Genomic DNA, 20,343 nt, shown 5'->3' with positions numbered 1-20,343 from the left:
TTGAGGTGATGTGATGGGGTTGAGGAGGGCTGATGTGGGTGGTTGAGGTGATGGGGTTGAGGAGGGCTGATGTGAGGTGGTTGAGGTGATGGGGTTGAGGAGGGCTGATGTGAGGTGGTTGAGGTGATGGGGTTGAGGAGGGCTGATGTGAGGTGGTTGAGGTGATGGGGTTGAGGAGGGCTGATGTGAGGTGGTTGAGGTGATGGGGTTGAGGAGGGCTGATGTGAGGTGGTTGAGGTGATGGGGTTGAGGAGGGCTGATGTGAGGTGGTTGAGGTGATGGGGTTGAGGAGGGCTGATGTGTGGTGGTTGAGGTGATGGGGTTGAGGAGGGCTGATGTGAGGTGGTTGAGGTGATGTGATGGGGTTGAGGAGGGCTGATGTGAGGTGGTTGAGGTGATGTGATGGGGTTGAGGAGGGCTGATGTGAGGTGGTTGAGGTGATGTGATGGGGTTGAGGAGGGCTGATGTGAGGTGGTTGAGGTGATGTGATGGGGTTGAGGAGGGCTGATGTGAGGTGGTTGAGGTGATGTGATGGGGTTGAGGAGGGCTGATGTGAGGTGGTTGAGGAGGGCTGATGGGGTTGAGGAGAGTGGTTGAGGTGATGTGATGGGGGTTGAGGAGGGCTGATGTGAGGTGGTTGAGGTGATGTGATGGGGTTGAGGAGGGCTGATGTGAGGTGGTTGAGGTGATGTGATGGGGGTTGAGGAGAGGTGATGTGAGGGGGTTGAGGAGAGGTGGTGTGGTGTGATGGGGTTGAGGAGAGGTGATGTGATGGGGGTTGAGGAGAGGTGATGTGAGGGGGTTGAGGAGAGGTGGTGTGATGGGGGTTGAGGAGAGGTGATGTGATGGGGGTTGAGGAGAGGTGGTGTGATGGGGGTTGAGGAGAGGTGGTGTGATGGGGGTTGAGGAGGGTGGTGTGATGGGGGTTGAGGAGAGGTGGTGTGAGGTGGTTGAGGAGAGGTGGTGTGATGGGGGTTGAGGAGAGGTGATGTGATGGGGGTTGAGGAGAGGTGGTGTGATGGGGGTTGAGGAGAGGTGATGTGATGGGGGTTGAGGAGAGGTGGTGTGACCACCGTGCAGCGTGACTCCTTCGCATGGAGTTGATCAGGCTGTTGATTGTGGAATGTTGTGCCAGTCCTCTTCAATGGCTGTGCGGAGTTGCTGGATGTTGGCGGGAACTGGAACACGCCGATCCAACAGAGGAGGACCCTCAGAGGAGGACCCTCAGAGGAGGACCATCAGAGGAGGCCCCTCAGAGGAGGACCATCAGAGGAGGACCATCAGAGGAGGACCATCAGAGGAGGACCATCAGAGGAGGACCATCAGAGGAGGCCCATCAGAGGAGGACCATCAGAGGAGGACCCTCAGAGGAGGACCATCAGAGGAGGACCCTCAGAGGAGGCCCATCAGAGGAGGCCCATCAGAGGAGGACCATCAGAGGAGGACCCTCAGAGGAGGACCCTCAGAGGAGGACCATCAGAGGAGGACCCTCAGAGGAGGCCCCTCAGAGGAGGACCATCAGAGGAGGACCCTCAGAGGAGGCCCATCAGAGGAGGCCCATCAGAGGAGGCCCATCAGAGGAGGACCATCAGAGGCGGCCCCTCAGAGGAGGACCCTCAGAGGAGGACCCTCAGAGGAGGACCCTCAGAGGAGGACCATCAGAGGAGGACCATCAGAGGAGGACCATCAGAGGAGGACCCTCAGAGGAGTACCCTCAGAGGAGGACCATCAGAGGAGGCCCATCAGAGGAGGCCCATCAGAGGAGGACCCTCAGAGGAGGACCATCAGAGGAGGACCCTCAGAGGAGGACCCTCAGAGGAGGACCATCAGAGGAGGACCCTCAGAGGAGGCCCATCAGAGGAGGACCATCAGAGGAGGACCCTCAGAGGAGGCCCCTCAGAGGAGGACCATCAGAGGAGGACCATCAGAGGAGGACCATCAGAGGAGGACCCTCAGAGGAGGACCCTCCTTCTCAGTGAATTTATAAAACAGTTAAAAAGTGATCCTTTTTAGATAAAACTACACTAAATATATTCACGTCACCAAATAATTGATTCAAACAAACTGTTTTGCGATGTTGTGGTTTGGCCGTCATTGTAAATAAGATTTTGTTCTTTAACTGACTTGTCTGGTTAAATAAAGGTTAAATAAAAATAACATTATCCAATATGAAAAACGTGTAATGCAAATGGAATAATTAACAATGGGATTTTTAAAGTGTTTTCTAATCAAATCAAATTTCAAATCAAATTTATTTATATAGCCCTTCGTACATCAGCTGATATCTCAAAGTGCTGTACAGAAACCCAGCCTAAAACCCCAAACAGCAAACAATGCAGGTGTAAAAGCACGGTGGCTAGGAAAAACTCCCTAGAAAGGCCAAAACCTAGGAAGAAACCTAGAGAGGAACCAGGCTATGTGGGGTGGCCAGTCCCCTTCTGGCTGTGCCGGGTAGAGATTATAACAGAACATGACCAAGATGTTCAAATGTTCATAAATGACCAGCATGGTCGAATAATAATAAGGCAGAACAGTTGAAACTGGAGCAGCAGCACAGTCAGGTGGACTGGGGACAGCAAGGAGTCATCATGTCAGGTAGTCCTGGGGCACGGTCCTAGGGCTCAGGTCCTCCGAGAGAGAGAGAAAGAAAGAGAGAATTAGAGAGAGCATATGTGGGGTGGCCAGTCCTCTTCTGGCTGTGCCGGGTGGAGATTATAACAGAACGTGGCCAAGATGTTCAAATGTTCATAAATGACCAGCATGGTTGAATAATAGTAAGGCAGAACAGTTGAAACTGGAGCAGCAGCATGGCCAGGTGGACTGGGGACAGCAAGGAGTCATCATGTCAGGTAGTCCTGGGACATGGTCCTAGGGCTCAGGTCCTCCGAGAGAGAAAGAAAGAGAGAAGGAGAGAATTAGAGAACGCACACTTAGATTCACACAGGACACCGAATAGGACAGGAGAAGTACTCCAGATATAACAAACTGACCCTAGCCCCGACACATAAACTAATGCAGCATAAATACTGGAGGCTGAGACAGGAGGGGTCAGGAGACACTGTGGCCCCATCCGAGGAAACCCCGGACAGGGCCAAACAGGAAGGATATAACCCCACCCACTTTGCCAAAGCACAGCCCCCACACCACTAGAGGGATATCTTCAACCACCAACTTACCATCCTGAGACAAGGCCGAGTATAGCCCACAAAGATCTCCGCCACGGCACAACCCAAGGGGGGCCAACCCAGACAGGCCGACCACAACAGTGAATCAACCCACCCAGGTGACGCACCCCCCCAGGGACGGCATGAGAGAGCCCCAGTAAGCCAGTGACTCAGCCCCGTAACAGGGTAGAGGCAGAGAATCCCAGTGGAAAGAGGGGAATCGGCCAGGCAGAGACAGCAAGGGCGGTTCGTTGCTCCAGAGCCTTTCCGTTCACCTTCCCACTCCTGGGCCAGACTACACTCAATCATATGACCCACTGAAGAGATGAGTCTTCAGTAAAGACTTAAAGGTTGAGACCGAGTTTGCGTCTCTGACATGGGTAGGCAGACCGTTCCATAAAAATGGAGCTCTATAGGAGAAAGCCCTGCCTCCAGCTGTTTGCTTAGAAATTCTAGGGACAATTAGGAGGCCTGCGTCTTGTGACCGTAGCATACGTGTAGGTATGTACGGCAGGACCAAATCAGAGAGATAGGTAGGAGCAAGCCCATGTAATGCTTTGTAGGTTAGCAGTAAAACCTTGAAATCAGCCCTTGCTTTGACAGGAAGCCAGTGTAGAGAGGCTAGCACTGGAGTAATATGATCAAATTTTTGGTTCTAGTCAGGATTCTAGCAGCCGTATTCAGCACTAACTGAAGTTTATTTAGTGCTTTATCCGGGTAGCCGGAAAATAGAGCATTGCAGTAGTCTAACCTAGAAGTGACAAAAGCATGGATTAATTTTTCTGCATCATTTTTGGACAGAAAGTTTCTGATTTTTGCAATGTTACGAAGATGGAAAAAAGCTGTCCTCGAAATGGTCTTGATATGTTCTTCAAAAGAGAGATCAGGGTCCAGAGTAACGCCGAGGTCCTTCACAGTTTTATTTGAGACGACTGTACAACCATTAAGATTAATTGTCAGATTCAACAGAAGATCTCTTTGTTTCTTGGGACCTAGAACAAGCATCTCTGTTTTGTCCGAGTTTAATAGTAGAAAGTTTGCAGCCATCCACTTCCTTATGTCTGAAACACATGCTTCTAGCGAGGGCAATTTTGGGGCTTCACCATGTTTCATTGAAATGTACAGCTGTGTGTCATCCGCATAGCAGTGAAAGTTTACATTATGTTTTCGAATAACATCCCCAAGAGGTAAAATATATAGTGAAAACAATAGTGGTCCTAAAACAGAACCTTGAGGAACACCGAAATTTACAGTTGATTTGTCAGAGGACAAACCATTCACAGAGACAAACTGATATCTTTCCGACAGATAAGATCTAAACCAGGCCAGAACATGTCCGTGTAGACCAATTTGGGTTTCCAGTCTCTCCAAAAGAATGTGGTGATCGATGGTATCAAAAGCAGCACTAAGGTCTAGGAGCACGAGGACAGATGCAGAGCCTCGGTCCGTTGCCATTAAAATGTAATTTACCACCTTCACAAGTGCCGTCTCAGTGCTATGATGGGGTCTAAAACCAGACTGAAGCATTTCGTATACATTGTTTGTCTTCAGGAAGGCAGTGAGTTGCTGCGCAACAGCCTTCTCTAAAATTTTTGAGAGGAATGGAAGATTCGATATAGGCCGATAGTTTTTTATATTTTCTGGGTCAAGGTTTGGCTTTTTCAAGAGAGGCTTTATTACTGCCACTTTTAGTGAGTTTGGTAGACATCCAGTGGATAGAGAGCCGTTTATTATGTTCAACATAGGAGGGCCAAGCACAGGAAGCAGCTCTTTCAGTAGTTTAGTTGGAATAGGGTCCAGTATGCAGCTTGAAGGTTTAGAGGCCATGATTATTTTCATCATTGTGTCAAGAGATATAGTACTAAAAGACTTGAGCGTCTCTCTTGATCCTAGGTCCTGGCAGAGTTGTGCAGACTCAGGACAACTGAGGTTTGGAGGAATACGCAGGTTTAAAGAGGAGTCCGTAATTTGCTTTCTAATAATCATAATCTTTTCCTCAAAGAAGTTCATGAATTTATCACTGCTAAAGTGAAAGTCATCCTCTCTTGGGGAATGCTGCTTTTTAGTTAGCTTTGCGACAGTATCAAAAAGGAATTTCGGATTGTTCTTATTTTCCTCAATTAAGTTAGAAAAATAGGATGATCGAGCAGCAGTAAGGGCTCTTCGGTACTGCACGGTACCGTCCTTCCAAGCTAGTCGGAAGACTTCCAGTTTGGTGTGGCGCCATTTCCGTTCCAATTTTCTGGAAGCTTGCTTCAGAGCTCGGGTATTTTCTGTGTACCAGGGAGCTAGTTTCTTATGAGACATTTTTTTAGTTTTCAGGGGTGCAACTGCATCTAGGGTATTGCGCAAGGTTAAATTGAGATACTCAGTTAGGTGGTTAACGGATTTTTGTCCTCTGGCGTCCTTGGGTAGGCAGAGGGAGTCTGGAAGGGCATCAAGGAATCTTTGTGTTGTCTGTGAATTTATAGCACGACTTTTGATGTTCCTTGGTTGGGGTCTGAGCAGATTATTTGTTGCAATTGCAAACGTAATAAAATGGTGGTCCGATAGTCCAGGATTATGAGGAAAAACATTAAGATCCACAACATTTATTCCATGGGACAAAACTAGGTCCAGCGTATGACTGTGACAGTGAGTGGGTCCAGAGACATGTTGGACAAAACCCACTGAGTCGATGATGGCTCCGAAAGCCTTTTGGAGTGGGTCTGTGGACTTTTCCATGTGAATATTAAAGTCACCAAAGATTAGAATATTATCTGCAATGACTACAAGGTCCGATAGGAATTCAGGAACTCAGTGAGAAACGCTGTATATGGCCCAGGAGGCCTGTAAACAGTAGCTATAAAAAGTGATTGAGTAGGCTGCATAGATTTCATGACTAGAAGCTCAAAAGACGAAAACGTCATTTTTTTTTTTGTAAATTGAAATTTGCTATCGTAAATGTTAGCAACACCTCCGCCTTTGCGGGATGCACGGGGATATGGTCACTAGTGTAGCCAGGAGGTGAGGCCTCATTTAACACAGTAAATTCATCAGGCTTAAGCCATGTTTCAGTCAGGCCAATCACATCAAGATTATGATCAGTGATTAGTTCATTGACTATAATTGCCTTTGAAGTAAGGGATCTAACATTAAGTAGCCCTATTTTGAGAAGTGAGGTATCATGATCTCTTTCAGTAATGACAGGAATGGAGGTGGTCTTTATCCTAGTGAGATTGCTAAGGCGAACACCGCCATGTTTAGTTTTGCCCAACCTAGGTCGAGGCACAGACACGGTCTCAATGGTGATAGCTGAGCTGACTACACTGACTATGCTAGTGGCAGACTCCACTATGCTGGCAGGCTGGCTAATAGCCTGCTGCCTGGCCTGCACCCTATTTCATTGTGGAGCTAGAGGAGTTAGAGCCCTGTCTATGTTGGTAGATAAGATGAGAGCACCCCTCCAGCTAGGATGGTGTCCGTCACTCCTCAGCAGGTCAGGCTTGGTCCTGTTTGTGGGTGAGTCCCAGAAAGAGGGCCAATTATCTACAAATTCTATCTTTTGGGAGGGGCAGAAAACAGTTTTCAACCAGCGATTGAGTTGTGAGACTCTGCTGTAGAGCTCATCACTCCCCCTAACTGGGAGGGGGCCAGAGACAATTACTCGATGCCGACACATCTTTCTAGCTGATATGCACGCAGAAGCTATGTTGCGCTTGGTGATCTCTGACTGTTTCATCCTAACATCGTTGGTGCCGACGTGGAAAACAATATCTCATTTTTTCTAATGTTGATTACAATTATACCAATAATATTATGAATATTATTACTAAATGTAGCATTCAAAATTGGTTGTTTTACTGTTACCATAACTATCTAGTATCATTTATTTTTTAATGCTGCTAACAATAATGTCAATGCTATATTAGTTTTGTCTTTTATCTTCTTTTTTTTAAAAATATTGTTAAACAAAATTCAAAATTTGCTAACTTTTCCCCATAAAAAGTAACTCATATCGACTTTTTTAAAATTATTTTTCACCATCTTCATTGCCGGACTTTTATTTTGAAGGAAAACTGCCAAGGTCAGGGCATTATTCTTGCTGGCGGAACGGAGGTAATGTTTACGATCCCATCGCCGCTGCGTGAACAGCATCTTCACGAAACGTTATTGGTCATTAATCTACTAGTAAAATGTTTAAAAATGTCCACATATGTCATTGTTTCGATACATTAATATTGTTCCATTGATGAGGAAAGGAGAGACTGCTCTTATCCAGTTGTCTTCAATACAAACATCTGTTAGAAATACATTATTTTTTTCTATCGCATGACACCAACAGTCATTCTGAAATACCCAACATGTGGACACCATGATGTAAAAATCTGCAGACAATTTTATTAAATTGACAAAATGTTCATCTGTACAGCAACAAAAAAAAATAGCACAATGTAAAATCTCAATATTACATCGTGGCATAACCTGAACAAAAAAATATAACAGCAGATCCGTAACGTTGTACAGAAAGAAAAGGACAAAACTGGTTATCATCATCAGTCTGTTTCAAAGAAGTCTCACTTCAAACCAACGAAAACAGACAGGAAGAAGGACAAACTTTTGTTTAAAATGAATAGAGCGTCCAGGTGTTGCTGAAGCAGGAGAGAGGTCCAGCTCCTGGAGAGCAGAGGAGCTTTGTGACCTGTAGTCCAAACGGTCTCACGTTGGGCCTCGGTGTCCAGACTCTCCCCTCGTTTCTGTTTCCAGGGTTGAGATGTGGAGGATGGTGGTGCCAGATTTATAACAGGGCCAGTTCTGGCCCAAGATGACCTCTAAAGGGGCCTAATGTTACTCCAAGGCCCTTCTGTTATTTTCAGAGGGAGACTGGAAGCCAAAACAGACACTCCATCTAAACATGAATCAGATTCTCAACTGCGATACATTTCTAGAAACAAAACCCTTGTCACTTTCATATCACATCGAAATAATTTCACAAATGTAAAATACACATTTACTGAAGTGGTGTGAAGTCCTTCAGTGAAACGTTTTTTGGGGTATCTGTACTTTATTTATATTTTTACTTCACTACATTCCTAAATACAATGTACTTTTTACTCCATACATTTTCCCTGACACCCAAAAAGTACATTTTGAATGCCTAGCAGGACAGGAAAATGGTCTAACTTATACCCTTATCAATAGAACATGGTCATCCCTACTGCCTTTGATCTGGAGGACTCACTAAACACACGTGCTTAGTTTGTAAATTGTGGTGCCATCTGCTTTGCTTAATATAAAGAACTTTAAATGATTTATACTTTTACTTTTGATCCGTAAGTATATTTTAGCAATTGTGTTTACTTTTTATACTGATGTATATTTAAAACCAAAGACTTTTCCTCAAGTAGTATTTTACTGGGTGACTCACTTTCACTTGAGTCATTATCTATTAAAGTATCTTTACTTTTATTCAAGTATGAGAATGTATTTCTACACTGCTGCTGTACACCGTGTTGACCAGCTGTATCACAGTTTCAGCCGACAGTATAGTTCAGTGACAACACGTTGCTGTATCACAGTTTCAGCCGACAGTATAGTTCAGTGACAACACGTTGCTGTATCACAGTTTCAGCCGACAGTATAGTTCAGTGACAACACGTTGCTATATCACAGTTTCAGCCGACAGTATAGTTCAGTGACAACACGTTGCTATATCACAGTTTCAGCCGACAGTATAGTTCAGTGACAACACGTTGCTATATCACAGTTTCAGCCGACAGTATAGTTCAGTGACAACACGTTGCTATATCACAGTTTCAGCCGACAGTATAGTTCAGTGACAACACGTTGCTGTATCACAGTTTCAGCCGACAGTATAGTTCAGTGACAACACGTTTTCTGGCGGTCTGCTTCCATTACACACAGGTGTCAGGCGCATGCTAGATATCTAATGCTGCTGTACACCGTGTTGACCAGCTGTATCACAGTTTCAGCCGACAGTATAGTTCAGTGACAACACGTTTTCTGGCGGTCTGCTTCCATTACACACAGGTGTCAGGTGCATGCTAGATATCTAATTAGCACAGGTGTCAGGCGCATGCTAGATATCTAATTAGCACAGGTGTCAGGTGCATGCTAGATATCTAATTAGCGCAGGTGTCAGGTGCATGCTAGATATCTAATGCTGCTGTACACCGTGTTGACCAGCTGTATCACAGTTTCAGCCGACAGTATAGTTCAGTGACAACACGTTTTCTGGCGGTCTGCTTCCATTACACACAGGTGTCAGGTGCATGCTAGATATCTAATTAGCACAGGTGTCAGGCGCATGCTAGATATCTAATTAGCACAGGTGTCAGGTGCATGCTAGATATCTAATTAGCACAGGTGTCAGGTGCATGCTAGATATCTAATGCTGCTGTACACCGTGTTGACCAGCTATATCACAGTTTCAGCCGACAGTATAGTTCAGTGACAACACGTTTTCTGGCGGTCTGCTTCCATTACACACAGGTGTCAGGTGCATGCTAGATATCTAATTAGCACAGGTGTCAGGCGCATGCTAGATATCTAATTAGCGCAGGTGTCAGGCGCATGCTAGATATCTAATTAGCACAGGTGTCAGGTGCATGCTAGATATCTAATTAGCACAGGTGTCAGGCGCATGCTAGATATCTAATTAGCACAGGTGTCAGGTGCATGCTAGATATCTAATTAGCACAGGTGTCAGATGCATGCTAGATATCTAATTAGCGCAGGTGTCAGGCGCATGCTAGATATCTAATTAGCACAGGTGTCAGGTGCATGCTAGATATCTAATTAGCGCAGGTGTCAGGCGCATGCTAGATATCTAATTAGCACAGGTGTCAGGTGCATGCTAGATATCTAATTAGCGCAGGTGTCAGGCGCATGCTAGATATCTAATTAGCACAGGTGTCAGGCGCATGCTAGATATCTAATTAGCGCAGGTGTCAGGTGCATGCTAGATATCTAATTAGCGCAGGTGTCAGGCGCATGCTAGATATCTAATTAGCACAGGTGTCAGGTGCATGCTAGATATCTAATTAGCGCAGGTGTCAGGCGCATGCTAGATATCTAATGCTGCTGTACACCGTGTTGACCAGCTATATCACAGTTTCAGCCGACAGTATAGTTCAGTGACAACACGTTTTCTGGCGGTCTGCTTCCATTACACACAGGTGTCAGGTGCATGCTAGATATCTAATTAGCACAGGTGTCAGGTGCATGCTAGATATCTAATTAGCACAGGTGTCAGGTGCATGCTAGATATCTAATTAGCACAGGTGTCAGATGCATGCTAGATATCTAATTAGCGCAGTTGTCAGGTGCATGCTAGATATCTAATTAGCGCAGGTGTCAGGTGCATGCTAGATATCTAATTAGCACAGGTGTCAGGCGCATGCTAGATATCTAATTGGCACAGGTGTCAGGCGCATGCTAGATATCTAATTAGCGCAGGTGTCAGGCGCATGCTAGATATCTAATTAGCACAGGTGTCAGGCGCATGCTAGATATCTAATTAGCACAGGTGCATGCTAGATATCTAATTAGCACAGGTGTATGCTAGATATCTAATTAGCACAGGTGTCAGGCGCATGCTAGATATCTAATTAGCACAGGTGTCAGGCGCATGCTAGATATCTAATTAGCACAGGTGTCAGGCGCATGCTAGATATCTAATTAGCACAGGTGTCAGGTGCCTGCTAGATATCTAATTAGCACAGGTGTCAGGCGCATGCTAGATATCTAATTAGCACAGGTGTCAGGCGCATGCTAGATATCTAATTAGCACAGGTGTCAGGTGCATGCTAGATATCTAATTAGCACAGGTGTCAGGTGCATGCTAGATATCTAATTAGCACAGGTGTCAGGCGCATGCTAGATATCTAATTGGCACAGGTGTCAGGCGCATGCTAGATATCTAATTAGCACAGGTGTCAGGCGCATGCTAGATATCTAATTAGCACAGGTGTCAGATGCATGCTAGATATCTAATTAGCACAGGTGTCAGGTGCATGCTAGATATCTAATTAGCACAGGTGTCAGGTGCATGCTAGATATCTAATTAGCACAGGTGTCAGGCGCATGCTAGATATCTAATTAGCACAGGTGTCAGGTGCATGCTAGATATCTAATTAGCACAGGTGTCAGGTGCATGCTAGATATCTAATTAGCACAGGTGTCAGGTGCATGCTAGATATCTAATTAGCACAGGTGTCAGGTGCATGCTAGATATCTAATTAGCGCAGGTGTCAGGTGCATGCTAGATATCTAATTAGCACAGGTGTATGCTAGATATCTAATTAGCACAGGTGTCAGGCGCATGCTAGATATCTAATTAGCACAGGTGTCAGGTGCATGCTAGATATCTAATTAGCACAGGTGTCAGGTGCATGCTAGATATCTAATTAGCACAGGTGTCAGGTGCATGCTAGATATCTAATTAGCACAGGTGTCAGGTGCATGCTAGATATCTAATTAGCACAGGTGTCAGGTGCATGCTAGATATCTAATTAGCACAGGTGTCAGGTGCATGCTAGATATCTAATTAGCACAGGTGTCAGGCGCATGCTAGATATCTAATTAGCACAGGTGTCAGATGCATGCTAGATATCTAATTAGCACAGGTGTATGCTAGATATCTAATTGGCACAGGTGTCAGGCGCATGCTAGATATCTAATTAGCACAGGTGTCAGGTGCATGCTAGATATCTAATTAGCACAGGTGTCAGGTGCATGCTAGATATCTAATTAGCACAGGTGTCAGGTGCATGCTAGATATCTAATTAGCACAGATGTCAGGTGCATGCTAGATATCTAATTAGCACAGGTGTCAGGCGCATGCTAGATATCTAATTAGCACAGGTGTCAGGTGCATGCTAGCTATCTAATTGGCACAGGTGTCAGGCGCATGCTAGATATCTAATTAGCACAGGTGTCAGGTGCATGCTAGATATCTAATTAGCACAGGTGGCGTCTCGGTGGTCCGTCGACACTAACATGGATTCATTTCTTCGATATAGGGGGCGCTCTTAATTTTTGGATAAAAAAACGTTCCCGTTTTAAACAAGATATTTTGTCACGAAAAGATGCTCGACTATGCATATAATTGACAGCTTTGGAAAGAAAACACTCTGACGTTTCCAAAACTGCAAAGATATTGTCTGTGAGTGCCCCAGATCTAATGCTACAGGCGAAACCAAGATGAAATTTCATACAGGAAATGCCCCAGATTTTGAATGCGCTGTGTTCCAATGTCTCCTTATATGGCTGTGAATGCGCAAGGAATGAGCCTACACTTTCTGTCGTTTCCCCAAGGTGTCTGCAGCGTTGTGACGTATTTGTAGGCATATCATTGGAAGATTGACCATAAGAGACTACATTTACCAGTTGCCCGCTTGGTGTCCTCCATCGAAATTATTGCGTAATCTCCAGCTGCAGTATTTTTCCATTTTGAACAGAGGAGAAACCAAACTGCAACGAATGATTTATCATCGAATAGATATGTGAAAAACACCTTGAGGATTCTAAACAACGTTTGCCATGTTTCAGTCGATATTATGGAGTTAATTTGGAAAAAAGTTAGTCGTTGTAATGACTGAATTTTCGGGGTTTTTTCTTAGCCAAACGTGATGAACAAAACGGAGCGATTTCTCCTACACAAATAATATTTTTGGAAAAACGGAACATTTGCTATCTAACGGAGAGTCTCCTCATTGAAAACATCCGAACTTCTTCAAAGGTAAATGATTTTATTTGAATGCTTTTCTTGTTTTTGTGAAAATGTTGCATGCTGAATGCTAGGCTTAATGCTATATGCTAGCTATCAATACTCTTACACAAATGCTTGTGTAGCTATGGTTGAAAAGCATATTTTTGAAAATCTGAGATGACAGTGTTGTTAACAAAAGGCTAAGCTTGTGAGCCAATATATTTATTTCATTTCATTTGCGATTTTCATGAATAGTTAACGTTGCGTTATGCTAATGAGCTTGAGGCTATGATTGCGCTCCCGGATACGGGATTCCTCGACGCTAGAGGTTAAACTGGACACATCATCTAGATGACAGCGTCAACAGAGAAAAACCTTTCTGAAAACTCGCCCCCCCAGAGACTCTAACATCATCTGATTCCTAATTAAAACGGAAAAAAAACCTTTCTGAAATAAATAGCTTCTCATTTTCAGTTTATTGAGAAATAATTGTAATTATATTGAATTAGAATTTCAGTTTATTTCCTGAATTGACCAACTTCTATTGGAATGGATCCCAACAGGCCTCTGACCTCTGACCTCTGTGGAGCAGGACAGATTGAGGATGCATCCCAACAGGCCCCTGACCTCTGAGGAGCAGGACAGATTGAGGATGCATCCCAACAGGCCCCTGACCTCTGACCTCTGTGGAGCAGGACAGATTGAGGATGCATCCCAACAGGCCCCTGACCTCTGACCTCTGTGGAGCAGGACAGATTGAGGATGCATCCCAACAGGCCTCTGACCTCTGTGGAGAAGGACATATTGAGGATGCATCCCCAACAGGCCTCTGACCTCTGTGGAGCAGGACAGATTGAGGATGCATCCCAACAGGCCTCTGACCTCTGTGGAGCAGGACAGATTGAGGATGCATCCCAACAGGCCCCTGACCTCTGTGGAGCAGGACAGATTGAGGATGCATCCCAACAGGCCCCTGACCTCTGTGGAGCAGGACAGATTGAGGATGCATCCCAACAGGCCTCTGACCTCTGTGGAGCAGGACAGATTGAGGATGCATCCCAACAGGCCTCTGACCTCTGACCTCTGTGGAGCAGGACAGATTGAGGATGCATCCCAACAGGCCTCTGACCTCTGACCTCTGTGGAGCAGGACAGATTGAGGATGCATCCCAACAGGCCCCTGACCTCTGAGGAGCAGGACAGATTGAGGATGCATCCCAACAGGCCCCTGACCTCTGACCTCTGTGGAGCAGGACAGATTGAGGATGCATCCCAACAGGCCCCTGACCTCTGACCTCTGTGGAGCAGGACAGATTGAGGATGCATCCCAACAGGCCTCTGACCTCTGTGGAGAAGGACATATTGAGGATGCATCCCCAACAGGCCTCTGACCTCTGTGGAGCAGGACAGATTGAGGATGCATCCCAACAGGCCCCTGACCTCTGACCTCTGTGGAGCAGGACAGATTGAGGATGCATCCCAACAGGCCCCTGACCTCTGACCTCTGTGGAGCAGGACAGATTGAGGATGCATCCCAACAGGCCCCTGACCTCTGTGGAGCAGGACATATTGAGGATGAATCCCAACAGGCCCTTGACCTCTGACCTCTGTGGAGCAGGACAGATTGAGGATGCATCCCAACAGGCCTCTGACCTCTGTGGAGCAGGACAGATTGAGGGATGCCTCTGACCTCTGTGGAGCAGGACAGATTGAGGGATGCCTCCCAAAATGCACCTTATTCCCTACATAGTGCACTACTTTTGACCACGACCCATAGGGCCCTGGTCCAAAGTAGTGCAGTTAATAGGGAATAGGGAGGCATTTGTTACAGAGACGCAGAACGACTTCCCTATTCAATGCTACCTGCTAGCAGCTATAACAGGAGCCATGTACTGTAGTAGGGACACAGTGGACGTAAACACAATAGAAAAACAACCTGACAACACACCATCATCATCATCATCACAGTCAAAACAACCAGCTCAGGTAGCAAGAATAAACACATTTACAATCAACATGAATTGTTGTTCTTGTACAATATGACGTTTTTTTAACTTTAGCATTTACTAAAGGAGGCACATACATAAAGGGGACACTACTGTTGACCGGGGCCCATAGGATAAAGGGGACACTACTGTTGACCGGGGCCCATAGGGTAAAGGGGACACTACTGTTGACCGGGGCCCATAGGATAAAGGGGACACTACTGTTGACCGGGGCCCATAGGATAAAGGGGACACTACTGTTGACCAGGGCCCATAGGATAAAGGGGACACTACTATTGACCAGGGCCCATAGGATAAAGGGGACACTACTGTTGACCAGGGCCCATAGGATAAAGGGGGGACACTACTACTTGACCAGGGCCCATAGGGTAAAGGGGGACACTAAAGGGCCCATAGGCAAAGGGGACACTACTGTTGACCAGGGCCCATAGGGTAAAGGGGACACTACTGTTGACCAGGGCCCATAGGGTAAAGGGGACACTACTGTTGACCAGGGCCCATAGGGTAAAGGGGACACTACTGTTGACCAGGGCCCATAGGATAACCAGGGCCCATAGGGGGGGACACTACTAAAGGGGACACTACTGTTAACCAGGGCTCATAGGGTAAAGGGGACACTACTGTTGACCGGGGCCCATAGGGTAAAGGGGACACTACTGTTGACCAGGGCCCATAGGGTAAAGGGGACACTACTGTTGACCAGGGCCCATAGGATAAAGGGGACACTACTGTTAACCAGGGCCCATAGGGTAAAGGGGACACTACTGTTGACCGGGGCCCATAGGGTAAAGGGGACACTACTGTTGACCGGGGCCCATAGGATAAAGGGGACACTACTGTTGACCAGGGCCCATAGGATAAAGAGGACACTACTGTTGACCAGGGCCCATAGGGTAAAGGGGACACTACTGTTGACCAGGGCCCATAGGGTAAAGGGGACACTACTGTTGACCAGGGCCCATAGGGTAAAGGGGACACTACTGTTGACCAGGGCTCATAGGATAAAGAGGACACTACTGTTGACCAGGGCCCATAGGGTAAAGGGGACACCACCCCCCCCATCCATAGAGACTGGTAAAAATCCACCATCATGTCTTCAAGGCGCCCCCCCTCCTTATTGGACTAGACCAGGTTATCCAGATATGAGACACTTCATAAAAACTCAGGTTCAGGGACAGTTTTAGGTCCAACAGCTTTCTTCAGGAGGAGGTTCAGGGCCAGTTTAGGTCCAACAGCTTTCTTCAGGAGGAGGTTCAGGGCCAGTTTAGGTCCAACAGCTTTCTTCAGGAGGAGGTTCAGGGCCAGTTTTAGGTCCAACAGTAGCCAGCTTCCAACAGCAGTTTCTTCAGGAGGAGGTTCAGGGCCAGGTTTAGGAACAGGTATCCTGCTTCAGGAGGTTCAGGGTTTTAGGTCCAACAGTTTTAGGTCCAACAGCTTTCTTCAGGAGTTTTAGAGGTTCAGGGGAGGTTCCAGTTTAGGTCCAACAGCTTTTCTTTTAGGAGGAGGTTCAGGGCCAGTTTTAGGTCCAACAGTAGCCAGCTTCAGGAGGAGGTTCAGGACCAGTTTTAGGTCCAACAGTATCCTGCTTCAGGAGGAGGTTCAGGGCCAGGTTTAGGACCAGTAGGATCAACAGCCTGCTTCAGGAGGAGGTTCAGGACCAGTTTTAGGACCAGTCCAACAGCCTGCTTCAGGAGGAGGTTCAGGACCAGTTTTAGGTCCAACAGTATCCTGCTTCAGGAGGAGGTTCAGGACCAGTTTAGGTCCAGTTTTAGGACAGTATCCTGCTTCAGGAGGAGGTTCAGGACCAGTTTTAGGTCCAACAGTATCCTGCTTCAGGAGGAGGTTCAGGCCACCAGTTTTTCAGGTCAACAGTATCCTGCTTCAGGAGGAGGTTCAGGACCAGTTTTAGGTCCAACAGTATCCTGCTTCAGGAGGAGGTTCCAGTAGACCAACAGTTTTTCAGGGCCAGTTTAGGACCAGTAGGACCAACAGCCTTTTTTAGGTCCAACAGTATCCTGCTTCAGGAGGAGGTTCAGGACCAGTTTTAGGTCCAACAGTATCCTGCTTCAGGAGGAGGGCCAGTTCAGGCTTCAGGAGGAGGTTCCAGTTTTAGGACCAGTCCAACAGTATCCTGCTTCAGGAGGAGGTTCAGGTCAGTTTTAGGACAGGGCCAACAGTTTGCTTCAGGAGGAGGTTCAGGACCAGTTTTAGGATTAGTAGGACCAACAGTAGCCTGCTTCAGGAGGTGGTTCAGGGCCAGTTTTAGGACCAGTTGGACCAACAGCCTGCTTCAGGAGGAGGTTCAGGGCCAGTTTTAGGACTAGTAGGACCAACAGTAGCCTGCTTCAGGAGGAGGTTCAGGCCAGTTTTAGGGACCAGTCCAACAGTATCCTGCTTCAGTGCCAGTTTTAGGACAGGACCAGTTTTAGAGGAGGTTCAGGGACAGTTTTATCCAACAGTAGCCAGCTTCAAGAGGAGGAGGTTCAGAGGAGGTTCAGGGCCAGTTTTAGGTAGGACCAACAGTATCCTGCTTCAGGAGGAGGTTCAGTAGGACCAGTTTTAGGTTCCAGGACCAGTAGGACCAACAGCCTGCTTCAGGAGGTGGTTCAGGGCCAGTTTTAGGACCAGTATGCTGCTTCAGGAGGAGGTTCAGGGCCACAGTATCCTGCTTCAAGGAGGAGGTTCAGGGCCAGTTTTAGCCAGTATCCTTTAGGACCAGTTTTAGGACCAACAGTATCCTGCTTCAGGAGGAGGTTCAGGGCCAGTTTTAGGACCAACAGTATCCTGGGAGGAGGTTCAGAGCCAGTTTTAGGACCAGTTCAAGGAGGTTCAGGTTTTTAGGACCAGGGACCAACAGTATTTAGGTCCAACAGTATCCTGCTTCAGGAGGAGGTTCAGGGTCAGTTTTAGGACCAGTAGGGGTCAGTTTTAGGACCAGTAGGGCCAACAGTATCCTGCTTCAGGAGGAGGTTCAGGGTCAGTTTTAGGACCAGTAGGGCCAACAGTATCCTGCTTCAGGAGGAGGTTCAGGGTCAGTTTTAGGACCAGTAGGACCAACAGTATCCTGTTTCAGGAGGTGGTTCAGGGCACCTTCTCAGTAGTAGTGGAGTGGATCAGGTTCTGGTGGGGGGGTGGGGGGGGGGTGTCTTAACATGGCTCCTCTGGCTCTGTGGAGCTTGGCTGGTTACGGGTGGACCCCCAGACTGGGGCTCTGGGTGGTGATAGGGGGGCTGGAGAGGGGCGGAGGTGGCTGGGTCAAGCCCGGGCTGTTTTTTTTAGTTGGGCCTTTGGAAGAGACAGTCTGTTTCTGCCTACCAGGTGGAACCCAGTTCCCTACATAGTGCAGTACTTCTGACCAGAGACCCATAGAGTTAGTTCTCACACAAAGCCAGTTGATGAAGTGAACCAAGGAGATGACAACATTGACATTGTTCTGTGATGTCAGGTCCAGGTGTGAAGGACCCCCACAGGGCTCTGGTCACAAGTAGTGCACTATATCGGCAATAGTACCATTTGGGAGTCCGTCTGTCCCAGGGAGGTCCGTCTGTCCCAGGGAGGTCCGTCTGTCCCAGGGAGGTCCGTCTGTCCCAGGGAGGTCCGTCTGTCCCAGGGAGGTCCGTCTGTCCGTCTGTCCCAGGGAGGTCCGTCTGTCCCAGGGAGGTCCGTCTGTCCCAGGGAGGTCCGTCTGTCCCAGGGAGGTCCGTTCATCCCCCCCTCTCTACCTGTCCTTCAGTTCCCTGGTGACTCTCTTGGTGATGCGTCCACACAGCAGGCCGACCAGGAAGAGGACAATCACCCCCAGGGAGATTATAAACAGGATGTAGTTCTTAGAGGGGGAGATCATCACCTGCATGGCAAGGTCTGAAAAACCCTCTGCTGGAGCGACCTGTGTGGGAGAGGGGGAATTATTAGAGGGGGGTCATCACCTGGGGGAGAGAGGGAATTATTAGAGGGAGAGGGAATTATTAGAGGGGGCATCACCACCTGGGGGAGAGAGGGGAATTATTAGAGGGAGAGGGAATTATTAGAGGGGGGTCATCACCTGGGGGGAGAGGGAATTATTAGGGGGGGGTCATCACCTGGGGAGAGAGAGGGATTTATTAGAGGGGGAGGTCACCACCTGGGGGGAATTATTAGAGGGGGGGTCATTACCTGGGGGGAGAGGGAATATTATCATACCTAGGAGGAGAGGGAATATTAGAGGGGGAGGTCCCCACCTGGGGGGAGAGAGGGAATTATTAGAGGGGGAGGTCATCACCTGGGGGCAGAGGGAATTATTAGAGGGGGAGGTCCCCACCTGGGGGAGAGAGAGGGAATTATTAGAGGGGGAGGTCATCACCAGGGGGGGGGGGCTGCAGGTGTCAGGTTATTAAAGGGGAAACCACTGCAGGTGTCAGGTTATTAAAGGGGAAACACTGCAGGTGCCAGGTTATTAAAGGGGAAACACTGCAGGTTATTAAAGGGGAAACACTGCAGGTGTCTGGTTATTAAAGGGGAAACACTGCAGGTGCCAGGTTATTAAAGGGGAACCCACTGCAGGTGTCAGGTTATTAAAGGGGAACACACTGCAGGTGTTAGGTTATTAAAGGGGAAACACTGCAGGTGTCAGGTTATTAAAGGGGAAACACTGCAGGTGTCAGGTTATTAAAGGGGAAACACTGCAGGTGTCAGGTTATTAAAGGGGAACCCACTGCAGGTGTCAGGTTATTAAAGGGGAAACACTGCAGGTGTCAGGTTATTAAAGGGGAAACCACTGCAGGTTATTAAAGGGGAAACCACTGCAGGTGTCAGGTTATTAAAGGGGAAACACTGCAGGTGTCAGGTTATTAAAGGGGAAACCACTGCAGGTGTCAGGTTATTAAAGGGGAACCCACTGCAGGTGTCAGGTTATTAAAGGGGAAACACTGCAGGTGTCAGGTTATTAAAGGGGAACCACTGCAGGTGTCAGGTTATTAAAGGGGAACCACTGCAGGTGTCAGGTTATTAAAGGGGAAACCACTGCAGGTGTCAGGTTATTAAAGGGGAACCACTGCAGGTGTCAGGTTATTAAAGGGGAACCACTGCAGGTGTCAGGTTATTAAAGGGGAACCACTGCAGGTGTCAGGTTATTAAAGGGGAAACCACTGCAGGTGTCAGGTTATTAAAGGGGAACCACTGCAGGTGTCAGGTTATTAAAGGGGAACCACTGCAGGTGTCAGGTTATTAAAGGGGAAACCACTGCAGGTGTCAGGTTATTAAAGGGGAAACCACTGCAGGTGTCAGGTTATTAAAGGGGAAACCACTGCAGGTGTCAGGTTATTAAAGGGGAAACCACTGCAGGTGTCAGGTTATTAAAGGGGAACCACTGCAGGTGTCAGGTTATTAAAGGGGAAACACTGCAGGTGTCAGGTTATTAAAGGGGAAACCACTGCAGGTTATTAAAGGGGAACCACTGCAGGTGTCAGGTTATTAAAGGGAAACCA

At 47.3% G+C, this 20,343-nt stretch overlaps 2 protein-coding genes across 2 annotated transcripts in view; one reads left to right on the top strand and one right to left on the bottom strand.

Annotated features, from left to right (window-relative positions):
* The first annotated feature begins 1,165 nt into the window (after positions 1-1,165).
* Positions 1,166-13,612, top strand: LOC135565169 (proline-rich protein HaeIII subfamily 1-like). The gene is made up of 2 exons (XM_065011233.1): positions 1,166-1,975; positions 13,469-13,612. Exons 1-2 carry the CDS (start codon positions 1,166-1,168, stop codon positions 13,610-13,612), a joined length of 954 nt encoding a protein of 317 aa, XP_064867305.1.
* A 4,196-nt stretch (positions 13,613-17,808) lies between these two features.
* LOC135565168 (Golgi apparatus protein 1-like) overlaps positions 17,809-20,343 on the bottom strand; it is a 7,282-nt gene continuing 4,747 nt past the window's right edge. Inside the window, exon 4 of the mRNA XM_065011232.1 lies at positions 17,809-18,767. Coding sequence (XP_064867304.1) covers positions 18,600-18,767 — 168 coding nt within the window. The 3' untranslated portion in view covers positions 17,809-18,599. The remainder of the gene's footprint in view (positions 18,768-20,343) is intronic.

Source organism: Oncorhynchus nerka, linkage group LG27, assembly GCF_034236695.1.
Source record: "Oncorhynchus nerka isolate Pitt River linkage group LG27, Oner_Uvic_2.0, whole genome shotgun sequence".
Classification (NCBI taxonomy): Eukaryota; Metazoa; Chordata; class Actinopteri; order Salmoniformes; family Salmonidae; genus Oncorhynchus; species Oncorhynchus nerka.
The sequence above is the reverse complement of the archived record's forward strand: the minus strand, read 5'-3'. Positions and strand labels throughout refer to the sequence as shown.